The sequence below is a fragment of the Balaenoptera acutorostrata genome, chromosome 1 (assembly GCF_949987535.1).
Source record: "Balaenoptera acutorostrata chromosome 1, mBalAcu1.1, whole genome shotgun sequence".
Taxonomy (NCBI): Eukaryota; Metazoa; Chordata; class Mammalia; order Artiodactyla; family Balaenopteridae; genus Balaenoptera; species Balaenoptera acutorostrata.
Window position 1 is genome coordinate 96,740,986 of NC_080064.1, and position 23,206 is coordinate 96,764,191.

Sequence of the window (23,206 nt, forward strand, 5' to 3'; positions counted from 1 at the left end):
GAGCGTGGGGCTGGGCCCGGGGCCGCGGCGACAGCAGCAGCAGCAGCGGCGGGGACGCGGGACACGAGCGGGCGGCGCGGGGCCGTCGGGGGCGGCCGGGGCCGGGCCGGCGTCCGGGTGCGCAGCTCCGCGGGAGCAGGTGGGCTATCCCGCGGGAGCGAGGAACACTCCGAGGATCTGGGGGCCGGCAGGGCCAAGGGCGCGCGGGGTCCGCGGGCGCAGGTGGCGAGAGCCGGGTGTGCCAGTGGAGGCGCGGCGCCAGCCCGTGGTGGTCGGTGTGACCGGGGCGCGGGCCCGGCTCAGGGAACGGTGGGAGCCGGGGCTCCGGTGAGGCATCAAGGAGCAGGCCCCCGGGGACTGGCGCCCTGGCCTGGGCATGAGGCGCGGCGGGGCGGGCAGGAGCGGGAGGAGGAGCCGCCGCCGCCGTTGACCCGGCCGGCCGGGAAGAGGGAGAGATGCGGAGCCCGGCGGCCCGCGCCCCACTTCCAACACCGCTGCCGCTGCTACTGCTGCTGCTGCCGCCACTACTGGGAGACCAAGTGGGGCCCTGTCGTTCCCTGGGGCCTGGGGGACGCGGTTCCTCGGGGGCCTGCGCTCCCGTGGGCTGGCTCTGTCCAGCCTCATCCTCGAACCTCTGGCTCTACACCAGCCGCTGCAGGGATGCAGGGATGGAACTGACTGGCCATCTGGTGCCCCACCACGATGGTCTGAGGGTCTGGTGTCCAGAATCCGGGGCCCAGATCCCCTTGCCGCCAGCGCCCGAAGGCTGCCCCTGGAGCTGTCGTCTTCTGGGCATTGGAGGCCACCTTTCCCCACAGGGCAAGCTTGCCCTGCCCCATGAGCACCTGTGCTTAAAGGCCCCACGGCTGAGATGCCAGTCCTGTAAGCTGGTGCAGACCCCAGGGTTCAGGGCAGGGGAAAGCTCAGCAGAAGCGTCCATGGGTGGACGTCGGAAGAGGAATGTGAATACAGCCCCCCAGTTTCAGCCCCCCAGCTACCAGGCCACAGTGCCCGAGAACCAGCCAGCAGGTACCCCTGTGGCATCTCTGCGGGCCATCGACCCAGATGAGGGTGAGGCAGGTCGGCTTGAGTACACTATGGATGCCCTCTTTGATAGCCGCTCCAACCATTTCTTCTCCCTGGACCCAATCACTGGTGCAGTAACCACAGCTGAGGAGCTGGATCGTGAGACCAAGAGCACCCATGTCTTCAGGGTCACAGCGCAGGATCACGGCATGCCCCGACGCAGTGCCCTGGCCACGCTCACCATCTTGGTGACTGATACCAATGATCACGACCCTGTTTTTGAGCAGCAGGAGTACAAGGAGAGCCTCAGGGAGAACCTGGAGGTTGGCTATGAGGTGCTCACCGTCAGAGCCACAGATGGTGACGCCCCTCCCAATGCCAATATTCTGTACCGCCTGCTGGAGGGGCCTGGGGGCAGCCCCTCTGAAGTCTTTGAGATTGACCCTCGCTCTGGGGTAATCCGAACCCGTGGCCCTGTGGATCGGGAAGAGGTGGAATCCTACCAGTTGACAGTGGAAGCAAGTGATCAGGGTCGGGACCCCGGTCCACGGAGTGCCACAGCTGCTGTTTTCCTGTCTGTGGAGGATGATAATGACAATGCCCCCCAGTTCAGCGAGAAACGCTATGTGGTCCAGGTGCGGGAGGATGTGACCCCAGGAGCTCCGGTACTCCGGGTCACAGCCTCAGATAGAGACAAGGGCAGCAATGCCCTGGTGCATTACAGCATCATGAGTGGCAACGCTCGGGGACAGTTTTACTTAGATGCCCAGACTGGGGCTCTGGACGTGGTGAGCCCTCTTGACTATGAGACGACCAAGGAATACACCCTACGGGTTCGGGCACAGGATGGCGGCCGCCCCCCCCTCTCCAACGTCTCCGGCTTGGTGACAGTGCAGGTCCTGGATATCAATGACAATGCTCCCATCTTCGTCAGCACCCCCTTCCAGGCTACTGTCCTGGAGAGTGTCCCCTTAGGCTACCTGGTTCTCCATGTCCAGGCCATCGATGCTGATGCTGGTGACAATGCCCGCCTGGAATACCGCCTTGCGGGGGTCGGGCATGACTTCCCCTTCACCATCAACAATGGCACAGGCTGGATCTCCGTGGCTGCTGAGCTGGACCGGGAAGAGGTTGATTTCTACAGCTTTGGAGTAGAAGCCCGCGACCATGGCACCCCAGCACTCACTGCCTCGGCCAGTGTCAGCGTGACCATCCTGGATGTCAATGACAATAACCCGACCTTTACCCAACCAGAGTACACGGTGCGGCTCAACGAGGATGCGGCCGTGGGCACCAGCGTGGTGACGGTGTCGGCCGTGGACCGTGATGCCCACAGTGTCATCACCTACCAGATCACCAGCGGCAACACCCGAAACCGCTTCTCCATCACCAGCCAGAGTGGGGGGGGGCTGGTGTCCCTCGCCCTGCCGCTGGACTACAAACTGGAGCGGCAGTACGTGCTGGCTGTTACTGCCTCCGATGGCACACGACAGGACACGGCACAAGTGGTGGTGAATGTCACCGACGCTAACACCCATCGTCCCGTATTTCAGAGCTCTCACTACACGGTGAATATTAACGAGGACCGGCCAGCAGGCACCACGGTGGTGCTGATCAGTGCCACAGATGAGGACACAGGTGAGAATGCCCGCATCACCTACTTTATGGAGGACAGCATCCCCCAGTTCCGCATCGATGCAGACACAGGTGCTGTCACCACCCAGGCCGAGCTGGATTACGAGGACCAGGTGTCCTACACCCTGGCTATCACTGCCCGGGACAATGGCATTCCCCAGAAGTCTGACACCACCTACCTGGAGATCCTGGTGAATGATGTGAATGACAACGCCCCTCAGTTTCTGCGGGACTCCTACCAGGGCAGTGTCTATGAGGATGTGCCCCCCTTCACCAGTGTCCTGCAGATCTCAGCCACTGACCGTGATTCTGGCCTTAACGGCAGGGTCTTCTACACCTTCCAAGGAGGCGATGATGGAGATGGTGACTTTATTGTAGAGTCCACGTCAGGCATTGTGCGAACACTGCGGAGGCTGGATCGTGAAAATGTGGCCCAGTACATCTTGCGGGCATATGCAGTGGACAAGGGGATGCCTCCAGCTCGCACGCCCATGGACGTGACGGTCACTGTGTTGGATGTGAACGACAATCCACCTGTTTTTCAGCAGGATGAGTTTGATGTGTTTGTGGAAGAGAACAGCCCCATTGGGCTGGCTGTGGCCCGGGTCACAGCCACGGACCCTGACGAAGGCACTAACGCCCAGATCATGTACCAGATCGTGGAGGGCAACATCCCTGAGGTCTTCCAGCTGGACATCTTCTCTGGGGAGCTGACCGCTCTGGTGGACTTGGACTACGAGGACCGGCCTGAATACATCCTGGTCATCCAGGCCACATCGGCTCCCCTGGTGAGCCGGGCTACAGTGCACGTCCGCCTGCTTGACCGCAATGACAACCCACCGGTGCTGGGCAACTTTGAGATCCTTTTCAACAACTATGTCACCAACCGCTCGAGCAGCTTCCCGGGGGGTGCCATCGGCCGGGTGCCTGCCCACGACCCTGACATCTCCGACAGCCTGACTTACAGCTTCGAGCGGGGAAACGAACTCAGCCTGGTCTTGCTCAACGCGTCCACGGGCGAGCTGAGGCTGAGTCGGGCGCTGGATAACAACCGACCTCTGGAGGCCATCATGAGCGTGCTGGTGTCAGGTAAGGAGGGACCCAGGCGACGTGGGGATGGGGGTGGCCCGTGGGGGAGGGCCTGCAGAGCCATTCAAGGAGGAACCGCTGACCCGCCTCTGTCCCCGGTACTGGCCCGGCGGTTGAGGGGTGAGAAGCAGCTTGGGAAGGAGCCCTAGAAATCCTGGCAGCTGTGCTGGCCCTGCCCGCTGCCCCAGGCTGGGCTGGGCTGCTTCGGTGGGCCGCCCCCTGACTACCAGCCTGTGATGTGGTGGGGGAAGTGTTATGAGGCTGCCCTGGTGATGGCTGCCAAGAATTGTGAAAAAAGGCGCGTGGAGGACTGGGGTCCCGGAGAGCTGGGGGAGGGATGGAGAGGACCGTGGCCAGGAGAGGCGAGCCGGCTGCTCAGCGCCCCTTCACGCCCGCCCACCGGGGTCCCCCTGTGATCTCATACAGCCTCTGACAGAGCTGAGGCCGTGGGGCACAGGGTTGCCACTTCGGGGTCAGGACCCTGCAGTCGGGCCCCTTCTGGCTCCCGGCTGAGCCGCAGACCGGCTGAGGGGGACTTTGTCTAGGACATTCTTTTCCCTCCAGGCAGACAGAGCCCGGCCCGGCTCCCCCTTCAGAGCTCCCACAGGAAGTGAGGCCACAGCTCATTGTCTCTCTCCAAACAGACCCCACTGTCAGAGGTTGTGGTTCGGGGTCCGGCTTGGGGGAGGGGCTGCAAGCCCGGGGCAGGCTGCAGCCTTCCGGGCCCCCTTGCTGCCCCACGGGCTGGCTGTTGTTAGACGCCAGGCCTTCCCTGCGGGCCGTGAGAACCTGGGCTCAGGGGATGGGGTGTGGGGACCGCAATGAGCCAGGGGACTGGCGGCCTCTGAGGGCAGAGCCCCCTGATCCAGTGGCGAGAGAACAGAATCCTGGGGCATGGGAGCCTGGCCCGGACCTAGGCCGGGCATTCCAGCTGCTTGGCCAAGCGCTCAGCCTGCAGACTCCCTGGACAGAAGGGCTGGGGGAGGAGTGTTGGGGTGGGGATGACATCCTGTCTCTTCTGTCAGCTACAGGGAGTGGGCAGCAGCAGCAGCAAGGAGGGGGCCAGCCCCAGGTTGCTGAACCCCTTCCCCAAGCCTGGGAACAACTGGGACCCTCATGAGGGCTCACTGTTTGCTGTGCCCTGGGGATGGGTGGGTCAGGGTACCCTCACTCCAGACACATCAGGGAGGGGAGAAAGAGAAGAGCCTGCCGGGCCTCACTTCCACCCTGGGGAGTCTGGGCCAGGATGGGAGTGAGAGGCGTGCAAGACACAGGGTGTGGCTTCAGCACCTCCCCTCCACTCATGGTCCTTCCGGGGACGCATGACTCCCCTCCCCACTCCTCAGGTGGCCACCGGAGCCAGGGCACATGAGCTTTCAGAGGTCACGGACAAGCCTCTGTGCATCTTGAAGCCTCAGTTTCTCTCCAGGAGGAGTAAGTGGGAGCTGGAGCTCCCCTGTCTCGTCCTTCTCTGTGCTGGGAGGCAGGGGGAAGGAGTGGAGAGGAAGGGCCTCTCCCTCCTGTCCATTCCCAGTCCGCCCTAGGTGATGGAGGGATGGGCAGAGGCCCCACCCAGCCTTCGTGCTCCTACTAGAGCAGAGCCCCAGACCTCGGCTCCCCTAGAATAGAGGGGGAGGCCTCAGCTGACCCTCCAGCCCTAGCCCCACCCTCTCCCCTCAGCCCTGACCCTTGGAGGCAGTCACCACGGCAACCCCAAAGTTCAGGCAGGCTGGGGTGAGGGGGATTGACTCCTACTGCCCCTTTGTGTTCCTTCTCTTGTTCTTTGTCTCTTCTTTCTTTCCCGCTTCTGCCCCTGGGGGCCCTTCTGCACTGCCCCCTCCATTGCCCTCTCCCCATCTCCTGTGTGACTCGCTCCTGCTTTCCCACTTTCTCCACTGCTGGCTCTTTTCCTGGGCCTTTGTCTTCCCCTGTTTGGTCTCTGTGTTTATGCCTCTCTGTTTTCCCCCTCTCTTGTTCCCTGTGGCTGCAGCTGCCCCAGCTTGGGCCGGATGGCTCCCCTGAAGCCTGAATTCTCCTTGCCTCTTCCTTACCCTGCTAGGACACACAGGAGCTCCTGTCCATGGCCTGGTCATTCCCCAGAGTGGCAGACCCCCTCCAGGCCTACAACTCCCACTGGTACATCTGCCAGGGGAAGAGGGGCTTGGAGTCTGATTCTGCCACAGTCTGGGACTTGGCACTTTTCCAGGTGTGGCAGGTTGGGTTCTAGACACAGATGGGGTTTCCTGGAGTCAGGGCCCATCCCAACCCTTTTCTTCCCAGGAGGATGGCTCAGGTAATGCCCCCCCCCACCCCTGTTTCCACCGTTGCCTTTGGCACCTGAGGGGTGACCCAGGTCAAGGCAGGAGAGAGGAACAAAGAAGAAGCAGAGAGCCGTAGGTTGACTGCTGGGATGCGGGACAATAGCAGAGGGGGCAGGTGGCCACAGATGGTGGACCAGATGGGAAGCAACAGAGACACACTGGGCAAGGGGCACAGGCGGGGCCTGGGATGACGGAGGGGAGACATAGGGAGGAGTGCTTGTTCCCAGGGCTGAGTGGTGGTGAGGTTTCTCTTGACTGCCCCCTCCCCTTCCTGATTAGTTAGAAGTACTCTGTGTGGACTCTTGGGCTGCATTCTGCCTGGAGGGACTATCCCGCCAAGGAATTACTGGGCACCAGGTACACAAGAGCCCTGTGCCAGCTCCATAACTAAGTGCAGGGGGGTCTGAAAGAGGGAGAAAAGTAGAGCCTGAGGTCATAAATCTGGGCAGGCTTCCTGGAAAAGGTGAGTTTAGAGTGGGTTAGAAAACCAGGAGGGCCGTGGGCTGGTGTCTGGATAGGCCAGGTAGGAAGGAACAGCTTGTTCAGTAGCAGCAACTCAAGAGAAGGAGGAGCAAAAGTGAGTGATGACGAACAGGCTTGCTGGTGAGAGCAGGCGGGCCTTGCATTCTCAAGCAATGAGGCTGGAGGGCAGGTGGGCAGTGGGCCGAGGACATGGCTGAGATGGGTGTCTGGCTTTAGCCTTCCCAGCCGCCAGTGCAGTAAGCCACCTCAAGTCGCTGTGACACAGAAGCAGGATCTGTTCCCAGATCCCTTTCCTACTCCCACCCCACCCCAGAAACACCAACTCCTGTCCCATTCCTGCTAGGGTGTCCTTTTTAATAGCTACCTGGGCCCCTCCTGCTGTGTTTCAAAGACCATTTCTTCATTATGGAGACCAAATAAATTCTCATGAACATCTTACTGAACACCTACTATGTGTAGGACATTGTAGTAAATAAAAAATATGAATATCCCTTATAGCCCTGCCAAGCCATTTCCCACTCCCCTTGGCCTCCACCTTTCATTTTGAGCTAAATAAAATCCATTGCCATGTATTTGTGCATTCAGGTGTGTAGGGTATTTCGGGGCTTAGGGTGTGTGGGTGGAGTGAGATGCCAGAGTGTTAGTACTTAGCTGTTTATAAGTGAGTGTGTGGCCTGGGGGTGTGGCAGGCACTCGCTGTAATGCGGTTAGCCAAGTGGGCGATGAGTAGCCAGAGGCCCTAGGGCTGGAGGAGAGGTCAGCCCAGTGGGGCTCTGTCTGGGGCTCAGGGTGGAGAGCCGCCCAGGCCCTTCCATCTCTGACCCCCAGAACGCCACAGCATCAGGCCAGTGGGCGGTGCTACCACCCGTAAGGTGGCTCAGCTGGATTTCCTGGGGTGGGGCCCCACAGGCTACCCTCTGCAGCCCAGAGAGTTGGGCGGGAAGAATGCTTTGTGTGGGGTGTTGCCATGGGGATAGCGGGCCTGAGCCCAAGCAGCCAAGGGGCTCAGTGGGAGGGGAACTGGGTGGCCCACTGACCCAGTTCACCCTCCATTCTCTACTGCAGTGGGGGAGGGGGAACATGGCCAGGGTCAGAGTTATGGTAGTGTTGAGAAATAGAGGCTGAGGGGGCAGAAGGATTATATCTGTGGGTCTCTCATGGTGCTCTGGGCCCTGCAGGAAGATAAGAAAAAGGCGAAATAAGATTCTTGTGCAGGAAGGCACCTGGTCTGGTATAAGGGAGCAGGACCTGTGGCTTGGGCAGCGAAAGGTGCACAAATATTAAAAGATGTGCCCGTGCTTCACAACAGAGGGTTTCTGGGAAGTATGCAATGAGAAGTTCTGAAAATCAATCCCCTTAAGTGCCCATGAGGGCTGAGCCATCACAGAGTGACTCTCCTTCAGGTGAGGTACACATACCTCCTAGGGCACCTTTATGCCAATTAGAAAAGAGGACCCTTTCTTGGCAACTGGGCAATGCAGGAGTGTGCAGGTGGGATTTCAGCCTGCACTCACTCCCTCCTCCGGCTGCTCCTGCCCGGGGCCAGGTCTATGGCTTGGCAACCCTGCCCTCCCCAGGTGCTGACCGTCTCACCTCTCCGCAGACGGTGTGCACAGTGTGACCGCTCAGTGCGCACTGCGCGTCACCATCATCACCGACGAGATGCTCACGCACAGCATCACGCTGCGCCTGGAGGACATGTCGCCCGAGCGCTTCCTGTCGCCCCTACTGGGTCTCTTCATCCAGGCCGTGGCCGCCACGCTGGCCACACCTCCAGACCACGTGGTGGTCTTCAACGTGCAGCGGGACACCGACGCCCCGGGCGGCCACATCCTCAATGTGAGCCTGTCGGTGGGCCAGCCGCCAGGACCTGGCGGCGGGCCTCCCTTCCTGCCTTCTGAGGACCTGCAGGAGCGCCTGTACCTCAACCGCAGTCTGCTCACGGCCATCTCGGCGCAGCGCGTGCTGCCCTTCGACGACAACATCTGTCTGCGCGAGCCCTGCGAGAACTACATGCGCTGCGTGTCGGTGCTGCGCTTCGACTCCTCCGCGCCCTTCATCGCCTCCTCCTCTGTGCTCTTCCGGCCCATTCACCCAGTCGGGGGGCTGCGCTGCCGCTGCCCGCCTGGCTTCACGGGCGACTACTGCGAGACGGAGGTGGACCTCTGCTACTCGCGGCCCTGCGGCTCCCACGGCCGCTGCCGCAGCCGTGAGGGAGGCTACACCTGCCTCTGCCGCGATGGCTTCACCGGTGAGCCCTCACCTAGGGAGGGGGACCCCTGGGGGCGGCTCTGGGGGGCTAGTGCCGCGGTGCCAGCACTATCAGGCTAAGGACAGGGGTGGCGTCGTTCTTTTCCAGAGTAAGGTACAGGGTACACTGGCCATTCACAAGTCCCACTTGCTCTTTCACAACCACCTGTTGAGGAAGGCAGAGAGGGGAGCCCTTCTTCTCGGCCACCTACCCACCCCCCACCCCCCACCCCCAGGTGGTGTAACTGAGGTCAGCTCTAGCTCTAGAGCCAAGCTGCTTTCATTTGTATCCCAGCTTTGACAATACTAGCTGGGTGACCTTGGGCAAGTTACTTAACCTCTCTGTGCCTTAGTATTTTTAAGTGGATGATGAATCTATTCACATGATAAGGTGGTTGTGAGGACTGATTTAATACGGGTAAAGAGCTGGGCTGTAGGAAGTGTTGGCTGTGATTTAAGGGAACGCTGAGATCAGGTGACTTGCTCCAGGTCTCATCTGGATTAGGGATGAGGCTGGGCCTAGTACCTGATCTCTCCCCACTGCTGAGTGAGTTACCTTTCTGAGCTGCAGCAAGTGCTTTTCTCCCTAGGTATTGAGGGGAAGGCACAGAAGAGCTGGGGAAACTGGAGGGTTTGGGTGTGGGGATAGTGGTTTTCAGATTATCGCACCTGTGTGTGACCCTGAACAGAATAGCCTCACCCTTGCCCAGGTGTGTAAAACAGGGTCCTGACCAAGAGGGCTCCCTGTTGGCCTGTTTCCAGGGGTCTTTACACATCCTGTCCCAAGCCTCTCCCTGGGATGCTCACTGCCTCTGCTTTGTGCTCCTGGCCCCTCCCTGCAGGCTCCCGTTTTTCCTCAGGACATCCCCTTCTCTCCTCCATGGGCCCTTCCTTCCCAGATGCCTTAGGGCTTGCTCCCTCTCCTCCAGAGCTATGCCCACTGGCTCTGCCAGCAGTGGTAGGCAAGCCCCACTGCCACCCCTGCTGCATCTTCCTGCCCAGAACTTGCCAGACTTGACTCCTCTCAGCTGCTACTGTGGGTGGAGGGGCGGGTAGGGAGCAGAGGGGTGGGCTTGGGGGAGGGGAGGGAAGTCTTTGTCCAGGAGGATGGGGTAGGGGGGTGCTTAGAGTAGGCGAACAACAGTTTCCATGGAAACTAGAGCCTGTCACTAGGCACTGGAGCTGAGAACCTATCTCTAGAATCTGGGAATGGGGAGGGAGAGAAAAGGGTGGATTTTTCCATCTGATATTGGAATTTTCATCTCCTCCATTGAATCCTGGTCTGCTCCCAGGGCTCAGTTGCCTACTCTCTCAGCATCTCCCAAGTGCACAGAGGTCCTCAGTCTGGACCCCAGGGCTCAGGGTGGGAGTTCCCTGCCCCATTTCTGGAAAGTCCCCAGCTTCCTGCCCACACCATCCCATAACTACGACAAATCCAAGTGGAAGCCTGGTCTTATCCCCAGGGAGGGAAACTGATCTTGGTGCCTGACAGGGACAAAAGCACCAGTGGGAGGGAGGGAGGAGGCAGGGGTTGGCACCAGCCCTCATGCTGTCCTGCAGGCCCTTCCCTCCATGTGCATTCACCCCTGAAGGGGCCAGAACACCCCCAAGCTTGCTTGGTAGCCATGACACCAAAGGCCGCTAGGACCTGGCCCTTATAATCAGGGACCTCGTGGGCCTGTGCTCTCGAGGTCCAAACAGGGGTATGGAAGGGACTGGGAGCCTCAAGGAACTCGCAGGACAGCCGTATATGGGATTGTGGTGAGAACAGCCCAGTGCGCCACGCACAGCACAGAATGGCTGAGTTTGCCCATGAGAGGAAATGGGGATGCCTGGGAGAGTTTGGGGGTATTATGGGGGTCACAGGAGACCACGGAGGGATCACTGGATGCAAAGGAGTCCCAGTTCCCCAGGGACTTGGTGCTCACCTGCCTTACCTCTTGCCCAGGTGAGCACTGTGAGGTGAGTGCCCGCTCAGGCCGTTGCACCCCGGGTGTCTGCAAGAATGGGGGCACCTGTGTCAACCTGCTGGTGGGCGGCTTCAAGTGCGACTGCCCATCCGGAGACTTTGAGAAGCCCTTCTGCCAGGTGACCACGCGCAGCTTCCCTGCCCGCTCCTTCATCACCTTCCGGGGCCTGCGCCAGCGCTTCCACTTCACCCTGGCCCTCTCGTGAGTTCCTCGGTGCTGGGGGTAGGGGCCGGGGTTGGGGGGGGAGTCCGGTGCCTCCTGTTCTGCGGACGAGGTGGGAAGTCAGGCAGCAAAAGTGCCCAGAAGAGGTTGTTGGCAGAGCCAGGTCTGCACTTGGAATTGCCTGTGCAGTTGGCCAGCAGGCCTCCTTCACCCACCAGGGCCGTCTACGCTCCTCCCACCCCACCCTCAAGGGTGGGAGCTAGGATGCCAGGGTTTTGCTTCTGGTCCTGGTTTGGGCTCATCTTCCACACTCTAGCCACATGGCCCATAGCCTCGGCCAAGGAGTCAGCCCTCTGGAGAGTCCTGAGTAGGATCAGGGCTGGTTAGGTGGCTGGGGTGCTGGCATCCAGGTGGGTGCCCCATTGCGTGCCCCCATCGCCCACTCCTACTCAGGTTTGCCACCAAGGAGCGTGATGGGCTGCTGTTGTACAATGGACGCTTCAACGAGAAGCATGACTTTGTGGCCCTCGAGGTGATCCAGGAGCAGGTCCAGCTCACCTTCTCTGCAGGTGATCCCGCTTGCCCCATGTCCTTGCCCATCTCCTAGAGGCCCCACGTCTCTCGGCCCTTGACCCCAAGTCACACACTCTCCCAGCCAGATTTGGGCCCAGCCCAACCATGTGCATCCCCTCCCCATTCCCAGCCCTCATCTGGTGTCCCAGCTCACCTGGGTCCTTTCCCCAGGGGAGTCGACCACCACCGTGTCCCCGTTCGTGCCCGGAGGGGTCAGTGACGGCCAGTGGCACACAGTGCAGCTGAAGTACTACAATAAGGTGGGTGTGGGAGGGGGTCAAGGAGCTGGAGGGTTCTGTCCTTGGCTCAGGTGCTCACCCAGACCTGGGTGGCACTGCCTCCCCAGGGGCTGGTCATGGCACTTCTGGATGAAAGGGGGGAAGGGAGGGGTGGAACTTGCCACCTTGCTGGGCATTCCCATTCTGCTGGGTGGTGTAGATGCTTCCTGTTCTATTAGGCAGAAACTTGAGTAGACATTGAGGAAGGTAAAGCACGTAAGTCATGTGAGCACACATCAGTGTGCATGTGTGTGTACACACAGGGGGTGAGTTAGTGCCTGGCCCATGACCTGAGTGGCTCTTGCCCACTCTTTCCCATCTCTGCCCTTCCGTGTCTACAGCCGCTGTTGGGTCAGACAGGGCTCCCGCAGGGCCCATCTGAGCAGAAGGTGGCTGTGGTGACCGTGGATGGCTGTGACACAGGGGTGGCCCTGCGCTTCGGAGCTGTGCTGGGCAACTACTCCTGTGCTGCCCAGGGCACCCAGGGTGGCAGCAAGAAGTAAGCAGGGGAGAGGGCTGGGGCTGCGGTGAGGCGTGGGCCAGTCAGGGAGGTAGGGTTGTAGGGGGGCCTTTGGGGGCCCTGAAATGGGGACCAGTTCAGACGGGGGTCTTCCCTCACCTTGCTTCCCTCTGCCCCTGCTCAGCCCTCTGCGGGGGCTGGGGTGGGAGGCGGCAGCGGGCAAGATTGGGGGACTAGAGCCGGGCCTCGTGCAGCGGTCCGGGGAGGGGCGGGTATCAGATGAGAGCAGCTCCGGGTTGAGGCTCCCCTTCCCCTGGCTGCTCTGCAGGGCCCCTTGGGCTCCTGGCCTGGCGGCAGGGCTCAGGGAGAAAGAAGAGCCGGAAGCACCCCACTCTCCCTCATGTTGCAGCCATTTTCGCTCCCCCAGGTCTCTGGACCTGACAGGGCCCCTGCTGCTCGGCGGGGTGCCTGACCTGCCTGAGAGCTTCCCTGTCCGAACCCGGCACTTCGTGGGCTGCATGAGGAACCTGCAGGTGGACAGCCGCCACGTCGACATGGCCGACTTCATTGCCAACAATGGCACCGTGCCCGGTATGGGAGCTGGCGTAGGGGAGAGGCCAGGGGCCCTATGCAGAGAGGAGGGGTGTGCCTGCTGCGGGGACCCCTGCACGTGGCGGGTCTCGGAGCCCCTTCCAGCCACTGCCACAGGTTTTCTGTTGGGAGCCTCCACCTGAGCGCCCTTCTCTCCACTCTAGGCTGCCCTGCCAAGAAGAACGTGTGTGACAGCAACACTTGCCACAATGGGGGCACCTGTGTGAACCAGTGGGATGCCTTCAGCTGCGAGTGCCCTCTGGGCTTCGGGGGCAAGAGCTGTGCCCAGGGTAGGGGGGCAGCCCTCAGAGGTCGGGGCCTGGGAGCTGTCAGCAGCGCTGGGAACGCTGGCAGGGTCCGGACAGGCACTGGGCAGGGCCCAGCTGAGCTGGGCTGTGGGTAGAAAAGCGTGTCTGGGCAGAGCCCTGAGAGGGTAGCAAGGGAGACAAAGGGCCCAGTCAGAGGCAGGCCTGGGCACAGTGTGGTGCGGGCCCAGGGCAGGTGAATGGTCTGGGGGGCGGGGCTGCCGTGGAGAGTGGGCACTAGGAGGGACAGTGCCCTGCCTCCCTGGGAGCCGCCCCTGCTGAGCATCATACCCCCTGGGGCACTTGGGCGCTCCGCCTCTCAGAGTCTGCCTTTATCTGTCTCCCCAGAAATGGCCAACCCGCAGCGCTTCCTGGGCAGCAGCCTGGTGGCCTGGCATGGCCTCTCGCTGCCCATCTCTCAGCCCTGGCACCTCAGCCTCATGTTCCGCACACGCCAGGCCGACGGCGTCCTGCTGCAGGCTGTCACCAGGGGGCGCAGCACCATCACCCTGCAGGTGATGCAGAGAGGGGTGGGGCAAGCGGGCCCTGGCCAGGGTTGGTCAGAGATGGCTGGGCGGGGCCTTTCCCTGGAAAGAAAAGGCAGCTAGTTTCGTTTGGTGGATCACTGCTGCCATCTCTTGGGCCCAAGGGAAATAATACCTTTTCCTCTCCGGTCTCAGCTGGGCAGCAGGATGGGTTTGGTGGTCCAGGAAGGAGGACGGTGGGCTGGAAGAAGAGCCGATTAAGGCAGTCTGCTGACCCTCTTTTCTTCTGGTGCCAGCTTCAGGAGGGCCACGTGGTGCTGAGCGTGGAGGGCACTGGGCTCCAGGCCTCGTCTCTCCGGCTGGAGCCAGGCCGGGCCAACGATGGCGACTGGCACCATGCACAGCTGGCACTGGGAGCCAGTGGGGGCCCCGGCCACGCCATCCTGTCCTTCGACTATGGGCAGCAGCGGGCAGAGGGCAATCTGGGCCCCCGGCTGCATGGGCTACACCTGAGCAACATTACCGTCGGGGGAGTGCCTGGGCCGGCCAGTGGTGTGGCCCGCGGCTTCCGGGGCTGTTTGCAGGTAAGCCTCCTGCCCTGCCTTCTCGTCTCCAATAGCTGGAGGCTGGAGGCCCGCTCCACAAGGGGCCAACGCTACCTTGTCCCTCCCAGGGTGTTCGGGTAAGCGAGACGCCCGAGGGTGTTAGCAGTCTGCATCCCAGCCGTGGGGAAAGCGTCAACGTGGAGCCAGGCTGTAGCCTGCCAGACCCCTGTGACTCGAGCCCATGTCCTGCCAACAGCTATTGCAGTGACGACTGGGACAGCTACTCCTGCAGCTGCGATCCAGGTATGCCAGGGATCCAGGGAAATGGGGCAGGTTAGCAAGTGCGGGGCGGCGACGGTTCACTCTGGCTCAGCCGTGTGACCTGGGGCTAGTCACATCACCTCTCTGAACCTCTCCTCCTGCACTACAAAGCCAGCGCCAGCTGGTATAGCTGCTCAGAATAGAAGATGGATGAAGGCAGGTTTGAAGAAAGTGCCAGGGGAAGGTGGGGATTGAGCCTCTCCTGTCCTTCTGGTCCCAGGTTACTATGGTGACAACTGTACTAACGTGTGTGACCTGAACCCATGTGAGCATCAGTCCGTGTGTACCCGAAAGCCCAGTGACCCCCATGGCTATATCTGCGAGTGTCCCCAAAATTACCTTGGGCCATACTGTGAGACCAGGTAAGTGGACCATTGCAGGCAGCAGCAGGTCCCAGTGGCACTGCCTGTGTCTGGTGTGTCCCTCAGAGCACTGGGAACCTGGCTGAGCCGCAGCCAGGCTCAGAAGGGCCACACGTGGCTACGCCAGACGGGTGGCAGAGGGAGCCCATTCCTGCCTGGTCCTTCTCCGCAGGATTGACCAGCCTTGCCCCCGAGGCTGGTGGGGACACCCCACGTGTGGCCCGTGCAACTGTGACGTCAGCAAAGGCTTCGATCCGGACTGCAACAAGACAAGCGGCGAGTGCCACTGCAAGGTGACAGCCCCGGCCTAGGCCTCCACAGCGGCTGCCTTGGCCTCTGTTCTGTACTTCCTGGGCCCTTGCGGGGGGCAGTGAAGGAAGCCTCCCCGCAGAGAGCTGAGGGCTATGTGCCTTTGCTCCACTAGGGCCGGCAAGGGGCTGTTTGTCCTCGTGTGTCTGGGGTGTGGGGCGTCCAGGACCTATACTTAACCAGGGAGCTCTGGGTCAGCTATACTGGTTGTTTGCAGCCTGTTCTGATTGGTGTCTCATTGATAGATTAAACTCCAAAACATTACCAGTTGTTACATATTTTGAATGTACCATTCTTGGTGGGGACCTGAGGTCAGGGAGCTTCTCTCCAGAGGGGCCACAGTGAAGGATCCATGAGCATCCAGGGAAGAGAGCCTGAGCCAGTGACCCCATCCTCCCTCTTCCCTCCCAGGAGAACCACTACCGGCCCCCTGGCAGCCCTGCCTGCCTGCTGTGTGACTGCTACCCCACGGGCTCTCTGTCCCGAGTCTGTGACCCTGAGGATGGCCAGTGTCCATGCAAGCCAGGTGTCATTGGGCGCCAGTGTGATCGCTGTGACAACCCTTTTGCTGAGGTCACCACCAATGGCTGTGAAGGTAGGGCTCTTGCGGTAGATGGGTGGCCCTCCCTGCTGTGTGCCAGGCCCTCGTATCCCAGGGAGGCCAGGAGCAGGGGCTGGTTGCAGGCCTGAGGTTGCACAGGGAGGGCTGGGGAGCCTGGCCAGAGCTGTAGGGGGACAGTTGCTCCTGAGTGACGGTGTGTGCTTCCCTGCAGTGAATTATGACAGCTGCCCACGGGCCATCGAGGCTGGGATCTGGTGGCCCCGTACCCGCTTCGGGCTGCCTGCTGCTGCCCCCTGCCCCAAAGGCTCCTTTGGTAGGTGCTGGAGGCCCAGAATGTGAGACTGAGAACTTGGCCTTTCATCAGTGGGGTGAGGGTGGGGAGCCCCTGGCTACTGATCATAGGACCCCACTTTCCAGCCTCCAGGTCCTGGGGACTCCATATCCCATGCTCCCTTGGCTCACTGCTCCCCTGCTCCCAAGGTTGCCTAAATGAAAGGTGCCTATATCTTGGACTCATAACAAAAGTGCTAAAAAACCTGCAGTGTGCGTGGCACAGGGCTGGGTGCTAGAGATTCAAAGATGAGTCACACAGGGTTCCCGTCCTCAGCTCACCACCTAGTACTGGAGTTATGCCACTAGAAAGATGGTCTGGGGAGTAGGGGAGGTGAGGTGCTGTCCCAGGGGACCCAGCCGCAGGATGGGGGCTGGCGCCGGTCCTTGGATTGACGATGAGCAGAGTTCAGAAGTAGAGAATGAATAGCAGAGAGCTCAAGGTGGTGGCTGGAGAGGGACAGCCACGTCTGGGGGCTCGAGGGGACCACGTGCCCTGTGCTCCTGTAGCCCTTGTTTGGGCTGATCCTACAGAGGTTTTGGATCTGGTGTTCTCCACACACGTCTCCCTGTTTTCACCTGCAGTACGGGACGGCAGGGCCCTTGTTTGGTTGTCGCCTGTCTCTGGTCCATGAGGGGCTGGCCCCCAGCAGAACTCAGCCAGGTCTCGGCAGCCTCCTGTGTCTCTCCCTGAGGCCTGCCCTCCTGGCTGCCTTCCCCCAGGGACTGCTGTGCGCCACTGTGACGAGCACAGAGGGTGGCTCCCCCCAAACCTCTTCAACTGCACATCAGTCACCTTCTCAGAGCTGAAGGGCTTTGTAAGTGGAACTTCTCATCTCCATCTCCTTACCCCCACTCCCTGCCCTCGCCCAGTATGACCTGCCCGCCTCCCCAGCTTTGAGAAAGGGGACTCTGGAATTCCAGCTCCTGTCTCCCAGGGCCCCCGCCTGGAGGCCATTTCTCCCCTTTCCTGAGTCCTTTTACTCTAGACTTCAGTTCTACTCTCTGGGTACCTCACTCCTGTGCTGACCCCCCAGCCTATCTTGGTCCCAGGCTGAGCGGCTGCAGCGAAACGAGTCAGGCCTGGACTCGGGGCGCTCCCAGCGGCTGGCTCTGCTTCTGCGTAATGCTACCCAACACACGGCTGGCTACTTTGGCAGTGACGTCAAGGTGGCCTACCAGCTGGCCACTCGGCTACTGGCCCACGAGAGCACCCAGCGAGGCTTCGGGCTGTCCGCCACACAGGATGTGCACTTCACCGAGGTGGGGCTTGGAGGGGGCAGGAATGGCTGGGTGGGTGGAGGTCACAGTGAGTGAGCCTGCTCCTAGCCACCCGGGGGGCAAAGTGGGGGGCACTCCCCACCCCCGCCTTTGGGGAGCTCCCAGCCGGCATGAGGCCCCCATGAGACCCCCTGAGCCATGGCCCAGCATATGGGTAATTTAGAGCACCTCTTCCTAACCCTTTTCATAGCAAGGCGCCCGTAGAAAATAATGTTTATACTGGGGCCTGGTCTGATTGGGCTTCTCGGAGGAGAGGCCCTGCCCATCGTGCCAGGACAGGGAGGAACCAGCATCTAATAACATCTGTGTGGGAAACTCTTAGAGACTGAGGAGGAAGGATTAGAGGGAGGGCATGGTGGGGGGGCGAGCCAGGGCTGGTCTAGGTACAGGCTGGGGCCTGGTGGTGGGGACGAGGAGTGAGGCTGCAGGCACAGCCCACGGTGACCGTGCCCTCCCCCAGAATCTGCTGCGGGTAGGCAGCGCCCTCCTGGATGCAGCCAACAAGCGGCACTGGGAGCTGATCCAGCAGACAGAGGGTGGTACCGCCTGGCTGCTCCAGCACTATGAGGCCTACGCCAGTGCCCTGGCCCAGAACATGCGGCTCACCTACCTAAGCCCCTTCACCATCGTCACGCCCAACATCGGTGAGGCTGCTGCCCGGGTGGGAGGGCTCAGGGAGAGTCTCTGGTAAGGGCGGCCGTGCCAGGGGCCTGCCCACCTCACCGGGGGTCTGACCTGTGCCCTCTCCCTAGTCATCTCTGTAGTTCGCCTGGACAAGGGGAACTTCGCTGGGGCCAAGCTGCCCCGCTACGAGGCACTGAGAGGGGAGCGGCCCCCGGACCTTGAGACAACGGTCATTCTGCCTGAGTCCGTCTTCAGAGGTCAGTGGGGGCCAAGGGGTGGGTCAGGGGCCAGGCCGGGGCATCTGCGCAGGACCCAGCTGAGTGGACAGTGTCCCCATCCCAGAAACGGCCCCCGTGGTCAGGCCCGCGGGCCCTGGAGAGGCCCAGGAGCCAGAGGAGCTGGCACGGCGTCAGCGGAGGCACCCGGAGCTGAGTCAGGGTGAGGCGGTGGCCAGTGTCATCATCTACCGCACCCTGGCTGGGCTGCTGCCCCATAACTACGACCCAGACAAGCGCAGCCTGAGGTGAGCCACTGGGGAGACGAGGAGTGGTGGGGAGGGCAGGTTGGGTGGGTGAGGCACAGAGAGGGGCCAGGGGTTGGGGGCATCTCAGAGTGATTAGGGGCGTCCTCCAGTCACGTGACTACCGTGGTGACTGTGTGCCCGCCTGCCCCGCGCCAGAGTTCCCAAACGCCCTGTCATCAACACGCCCGTGGTGAGCATCAGCGTCCATGACGACGAGGAGCTTCTGCCCCGTGCTTTGGACAAGCCAGTCACGGTGCAGTTCCGGCTGCTGGAGACGGAGGAGCGGACGAAGCCCATCTGTGTCTTCTGGAACCATTCGATCCTGTGAGCCTGCACTGCCCTGCCCCCAAGGCTTTGGGCGGAGAGCTCAGGCCCCTGGGCACCCCACCCTTCTTGTCTCCTGACCCTGCCTCCCTCACGCAGGGTCAGTGGCACAGGTGGCTGGTCAGCCCGAGGCTGCGAAGTCGTCTTCCGCAACGAGAGCCACGTCAGCTGCCAGTGCAACCACATGACGAGCTTCGCTGTGCTCATGGACGTGTCCAGGCGGGAGGTTGGACCCACCAGGGGTAGCTGCAGAGCTGGGGGTGGGAGCCAAGGGCACTGGACTAGGTGCTCAGGCCCCGCCCTTCCTAATCCCTCTGGCTCTCTGCCACCCACCCTGCAGAATGGGGAGATCCTGCCACTGAAGACGCTGACCTATGTGGCCCTAGGGGTCACCTTGGCTGCCCTACTGCTCACTTTCCTCTTCCTCACTATTCTGCGTGCCCTGCGCTCCAACCAGCACGGCATCCGACGGAACCTGACTGCCGCCCTGGGCCTAGCTCAGCTGGTCTTCCTCCTGGGAATCAACCAGGCTGACCTCCCTGTAAGATGTTCCTCCTCATGCAGAAACCTTCCCCAGTGTCCCGCCATCACAGGCTCCCATATGCGTCCTCCCCAATGGCCCCCTCAATCCCTGCTCCTGCAGTAGTGACTGATAAAGAGCCAGCCTAGTGCCTGGCCCCCAGTTTCCGCCTCTCTAGCTCCCCCTTACTTCCCCAGCACCCGAGAGATACCTTCCTCTGGCCCAGACTCCCCCTGAAGCACCTCCCAACACCCAGGCTCTCCTCCTCTGTCTGGTGAGAGCAGGACCCACACTCTGGGTCTGCCTTGGTCACTGACTGGGCACGGCCTGGGCCCTCAGTTTGCCTGCACAGTCATCGCCATCCTGCTGCACTTCCTGTACCTCTGCACCTTTTCCGGGGCTCTGCTGGAGGCCTTGCACCTGTACCGGGCGCTCACCGAGGTGCGCGACGTCAATGCCGGCCCCATGCGCTTCTACTACATGCTAGGCTGGGGTGTGCCCGCCTTCATCACAGGTACCCCCACCCCCGATCCCGGGCCTTGAGGTTCTACATCCCTAGGGCCTACGTCCATCTTCATGCCACCTTCTCCCACTCCCATCCCAGGCCCAAAGGCCCACATCCCTAATGCCCGGGCCAGGTTCTCCACAAGTATCCCTCTGGTTTAACTCAGCTATTGACACCCCCACTCAGGGACAGGGTCCCCCATCCTGGAGAGGACGGCATGGACAGATGGTGGGCAGAAGCCTTCATCCCCTGCACCTGGCCCTAAGAGCCCACTTGACCGCCTGACTGATTTCCAAGTCCCTGATCACCCCTTCCCCGCTGCTGTCACCAGGTCTAGCCGTGGGCCTGGACCCGGAGGGCTATGGGAACCCTGACTTCTGCTGGCTCTCCATCTATGATACGCTCATCTGGAGTTTCGCCGGCCCCGTGGCCTTTGCTGTCTCGGTAAGTGCTGGAAAGCGGCTGGGGGCGAGCAGGCTGTGACCTCAGGATCCCCTTTAGGAACTGCTGAGGCCTCCATAGGGTGGGGTGGAAGCTGTCTGTCCCCTGATGGTCCCCCTCACACGTCCCCCTCCCCTGCTAGATGAGTGTCTTCCTGTACATCCTGGCGGCCCGGGCGTCCTGTGCTGCCCAGCGGCAGGGCTTTGAGAAGAAAGGCCCTGTGTGAGTATGGGGTGTGGGTGCCCTGGCAGTGGACGGGCATTGGCACAGGAGGCCTCACGGCCAGACTCACAGCCCACCCCCTCCCCAGCTCGGGCCTGCGGCCCTCCTTCGCTGTCCTCCTGCTGCTGAGCGCCACGTGGCTACTGGCACTGCTCTCTGTCAACAGTGACACCCTCCTCTTCCACTACCTCTTTGCTGCTTCCAATTGCATCCAGGTACCTGGTCCGACCCATGCCCTGTGGGAGGCTGGTGGAATTGTAGGTGGGAAGCTTGGGTACGAGGTGCCTTAATAAGCACTTAGACACTTGCTGCTTCTTGCCTGTCAGGGCCCCTTCATCTTCCTCTCCTATGTGGTGCTTAGCAAGGAGGTCCGGAAAGCACTCAAGTTTGCCTGCAGCCGCAAGCCCAGCTCTGACCCTGCTCTGACCACCAAGTCCACCCTGACCTCGGTGAGGGAGCCAGGGTCAGGGAGGTGAAGGGGTCGTGGGGAGTTGAGGGGGAAGAGGCAGGAGGGACAAAGGCTGTGCGTTTGTCCCACTTCTTCTCCATCCTTACATCCTTTCCGGGAAGGAGGAAGGGGTGGTAAAATGGTATGTGTGGCCTTGGAAGAAGGGGCCTGGGGTCGGGGAGGGGTATTTTGACTTGAGAGAGATGGGAGCGGAGCTTAGAATAGATGAGGGAGTGGCCAAGACAGGTGATCAGGTCATAAATGCCCCACACCTGAGAATCCCTTGTGCCTCTTGGTAAATCTTCTGTCTCCCAGAATGCTCTCAGGAGATAATTCCTGGTGCCATCTTTTGCCAGCAAACCCTTATACAGCCGAGTCCAGGGTACTCGGGGTGCGTAGAACTGGCACGGCTATGGCAGAGCTACAACACTACTAGGCCCTGAAATGGGGGCAGCAAAGATGTGGGGCCTGTCTCTTCAGTCCTGGGCATGCGGGGGCGGGGGGGTAGAACTTAGGGCACGCTCCCTCGGCCCCTCCACTTTCCTGGGGCCACCCCTCCGGCTCCCCCATGTACTGACCTCTCTGTTCCCTGCCTAGTCCTACAACTGCCCCAGCCCCTATGCAGATGGAAGGCTCTACCAGCCCTATGGAGACTCAGCAGGCTCTTTGCACAGCGCCAGCCGCTCAGGCAAGAGTCAGCCCAGCTACATCCCCTTCTTGCTGAGGTGAGCTCTGGTGATGGGACAGTTGGGGAGGGGAGAAGAGCACCTGGCATGCTAGACCCAGGCCAGGCTGCTAGGAGTTGGGTAGCACACACCATGGCTGACACGGTGGCAGCTTGAAGTGGAAGCAGTGAGGAACATGGGGCAGGAACTGGAAAACCCAGAACAGAGAAGAATGGGACACTGGGCGAGGGGCCAGGCTGATGCCTCCAGCATGTCTTGTCTTCTTAGGGAGGAGTCCACACTGAACCCTGGCCAAGGGCCCCCTGGCCTGGGGAACCCGGGTGGCCTATTCCTGGAAGGTCAAGACCAGCAGCACGGTGAGGACGGAACCTCCTGACGGCCAGTGGTGGTGGAGGTGCAGCTGCCTAACTTTGGTTGAGGGTGGGCAGTGGCGGATGGGCTGCCTGTGATCTCTCCCCCACTTCCTAGATCCAGACACAGACTCCGACAGTGACCTGTCCCTGGAAGATGACCAGAGTGGCTCCTATGCCTCTACCCACTCATCAGATAGCGAGGAGGAGGAAGAGGAGGAAGAGGCGGAGGCCACCTTCCCTGGAGAGCCGGGCTGGGACAGCCTGCTGGGGCCTGGGGCGGAGAGACTGCCCATGCACAGTACCCCCAAGGGTGGGTCAGCGCAGGGTTGTGGCCTTTGCGGGCAGTGGGAGGGCAGAGGGGCTGGGATTCCTAGGAAGCAAGACTAGGGCGATGACTCTCCTAGCTGTCTGCCTTCTCTGGGCCTCATCTACTTCCTTTCTCCACCAGATGGGGGCCTGGGGCCCGCGAAGGTTCCCTGGCCAGGAGACTTTGGGACCACAGCAAAGGACAGTGGTGGCAACGGGGCCTCTGAGGAGCGGCCCCGGGAGAATGGAGATGCCCTGCCTCGGGAGGGGTCCCTGGGTCCCCTTCCAGGCCCTTCTGCCCAACCTCACAAAGGTGAGCGGGGTATGCTCAGCTGCATGCTCCCCCATCAGCAACCTCACTCCTCGCACTGGCCTGTGGCTGGTGGGGCTCTCGAGGGCAGCCCCATGCTCCTTCCACCTGCGCCTCATGGCACCCGCCCTCCGGCCCACAGGCATCCTCAAGAAGAAGTGTCTGCCCACCATCAGTGAGAAGAGCAGCCTCCTGCGGCTACCCCTGGAGCAGGGCACAGGGTCTTCCCGGGGCTCCTCAGCCAGCGAGGGCAGCCGGGGTGGGCCCCCTCCCCGCCCTCCACCCCGGCAGAGCCTCCAGGAACAGCTGAATGGGGTCATGCCCATCGCCATGAGCATCAAGGCAGGCACGGTGGATGAGGACTCGTCAGGCTCCGAGTGAGTGTGGCTGGGTGGGCGGGACAGGGTGCAGCCCCGCAGAGGCCCCGCCTCCAGGCCACCCCAGGCCGCTCTGGTGGGCAGTGGAGTGTGGTGCAGGTCCCTTCAGGCCACATGCCCACAAACATGGTGCCCTGTGGGGTCAGCCCAGCCCAGCATCGGGCAAAGTGAGGGAGGGTGGGGAGCCGGGGTTGCTTTTCTGTTTCCTTCTTCTGGTGAAAGCTTCTCA

At 61.5% G+C, this 23,206-nt stretch overlaps 1 protein-coding gene across 5 annotated transcripts in view; it reads left to right on the plus strand.

The window, feature by feature from the left end:
• The window catches only part of CELSR2 (cadherin EGF LAG seven-pass G-type receptor 2), a 25,014-nt gene continuing 1,808 nt past the window's right edge, over positions 1–23,206 (plus strand). For 4 of the 5 annotated variants that reach the window (XM_007169470.2, XM_007169471.2, XM_007169472.2 and 1 more), the window contains exons 1-33: positions 1–3,750; positions 8,158–8,805; positions 10,753–10,975; positions 11,390–11,505; positions 11,681–11,769; positions 12,129–12,286; positions 12,675–12,838; positions 13,003–13,128; positions 13,492–13,658; positions 13,925–14,212; positions 14,302–14,476; positions 14,715–14,856; positions 15,029–15,149; positions 15,577–15,760; positions 15,939–16,040; positions 16,781–16,875; positions 17,111–17,320; positions 17,799–17,982; positions 18,091–18,219; positions 18,305–18,485; positions 18,642–18,809; positions 18,909–19,035; positions 19,150–19,350; positions 19,669–19,843; positions 20,166–20,278; positions 20,418–20,497; positions 20,586–20,712; positions 20,824–20,946; positions 21,543–21,670; positions 21,899–21,987; positions 22,100–22,294; positions 22,433–22,603; positions 22,743–22,977. In XM_007169470.2, coding sequence (XP_007169532.2) covers positions 456–3,750; positions 8,158–8,805; positions 10,753–10,975; positions 11,390–11,505; positions 11,681–11,769; positions 12,129–12,286; positions 12,675–12,838; positions 13,003–13,128; positions 13,492–13,658; positions 13,925–14,212; positions 14,302–14,476; positions 14,715–14,856; positions 15,029–15,149; positions 15,577–15,760; positions 15,939–16,040; positions 16,781–16,875; positions 17,111–17,320; positions 17,799–17,982; positions 18,091–18,219; positions 18,305–18,485; positions 18,642–18,809; positions 18,909–19,035; positions 19,150–19,350; positions 19,669–19,843; positions 20,166–20,278; positions 20,418–20,497; positions 20,586–20,712; positions 20,824–20,946; positions 21,543–21,670; positions 21,899–21,987; positions 22,100–22,294; positions 22,433–22,603; positions 22,743–22,977 — 8,729 coding nt within the window. In that variant the 5' untranslated portion in view covers positions 1–455. The remainder of the gene's footprint in view (positions 3,751–8,157; positions 8,806–10,752; positions 10,976–11,389; positions 11,506–11,680; positions 11,770–12,128; positions 12,287–12,674; positions 12,839–13,002; positions 13,129–13,491; positions 13,659–13,924; positions 14,213–14,301; positions 14,477–14,714; positions 14,857–15,028; positions 15,150–15,576; positions 15,761–15,938; positions 16,041–16,780; positions 16,876–17,110; positions 17,321–17,798; positions 17,983–18,090; positions 18,220–18,304; positions 18,486–18,641; positions 18,810–18,908; positions 19,036–19,149; positions 19,351–19,668; positions 19,844–20,165; positions 20,279–20,417; positions 20,498–20,585; positions 20,713–20,823; positions 20,947–21,542; positions 21,671–21,898; positions 21,988–22,099; positions 22,295–22,432; positions 22,604–22,742; positions 22,978–23,206) is intronic. The other variant, XM_057550394.1, reaches the window with a different exon arrangement.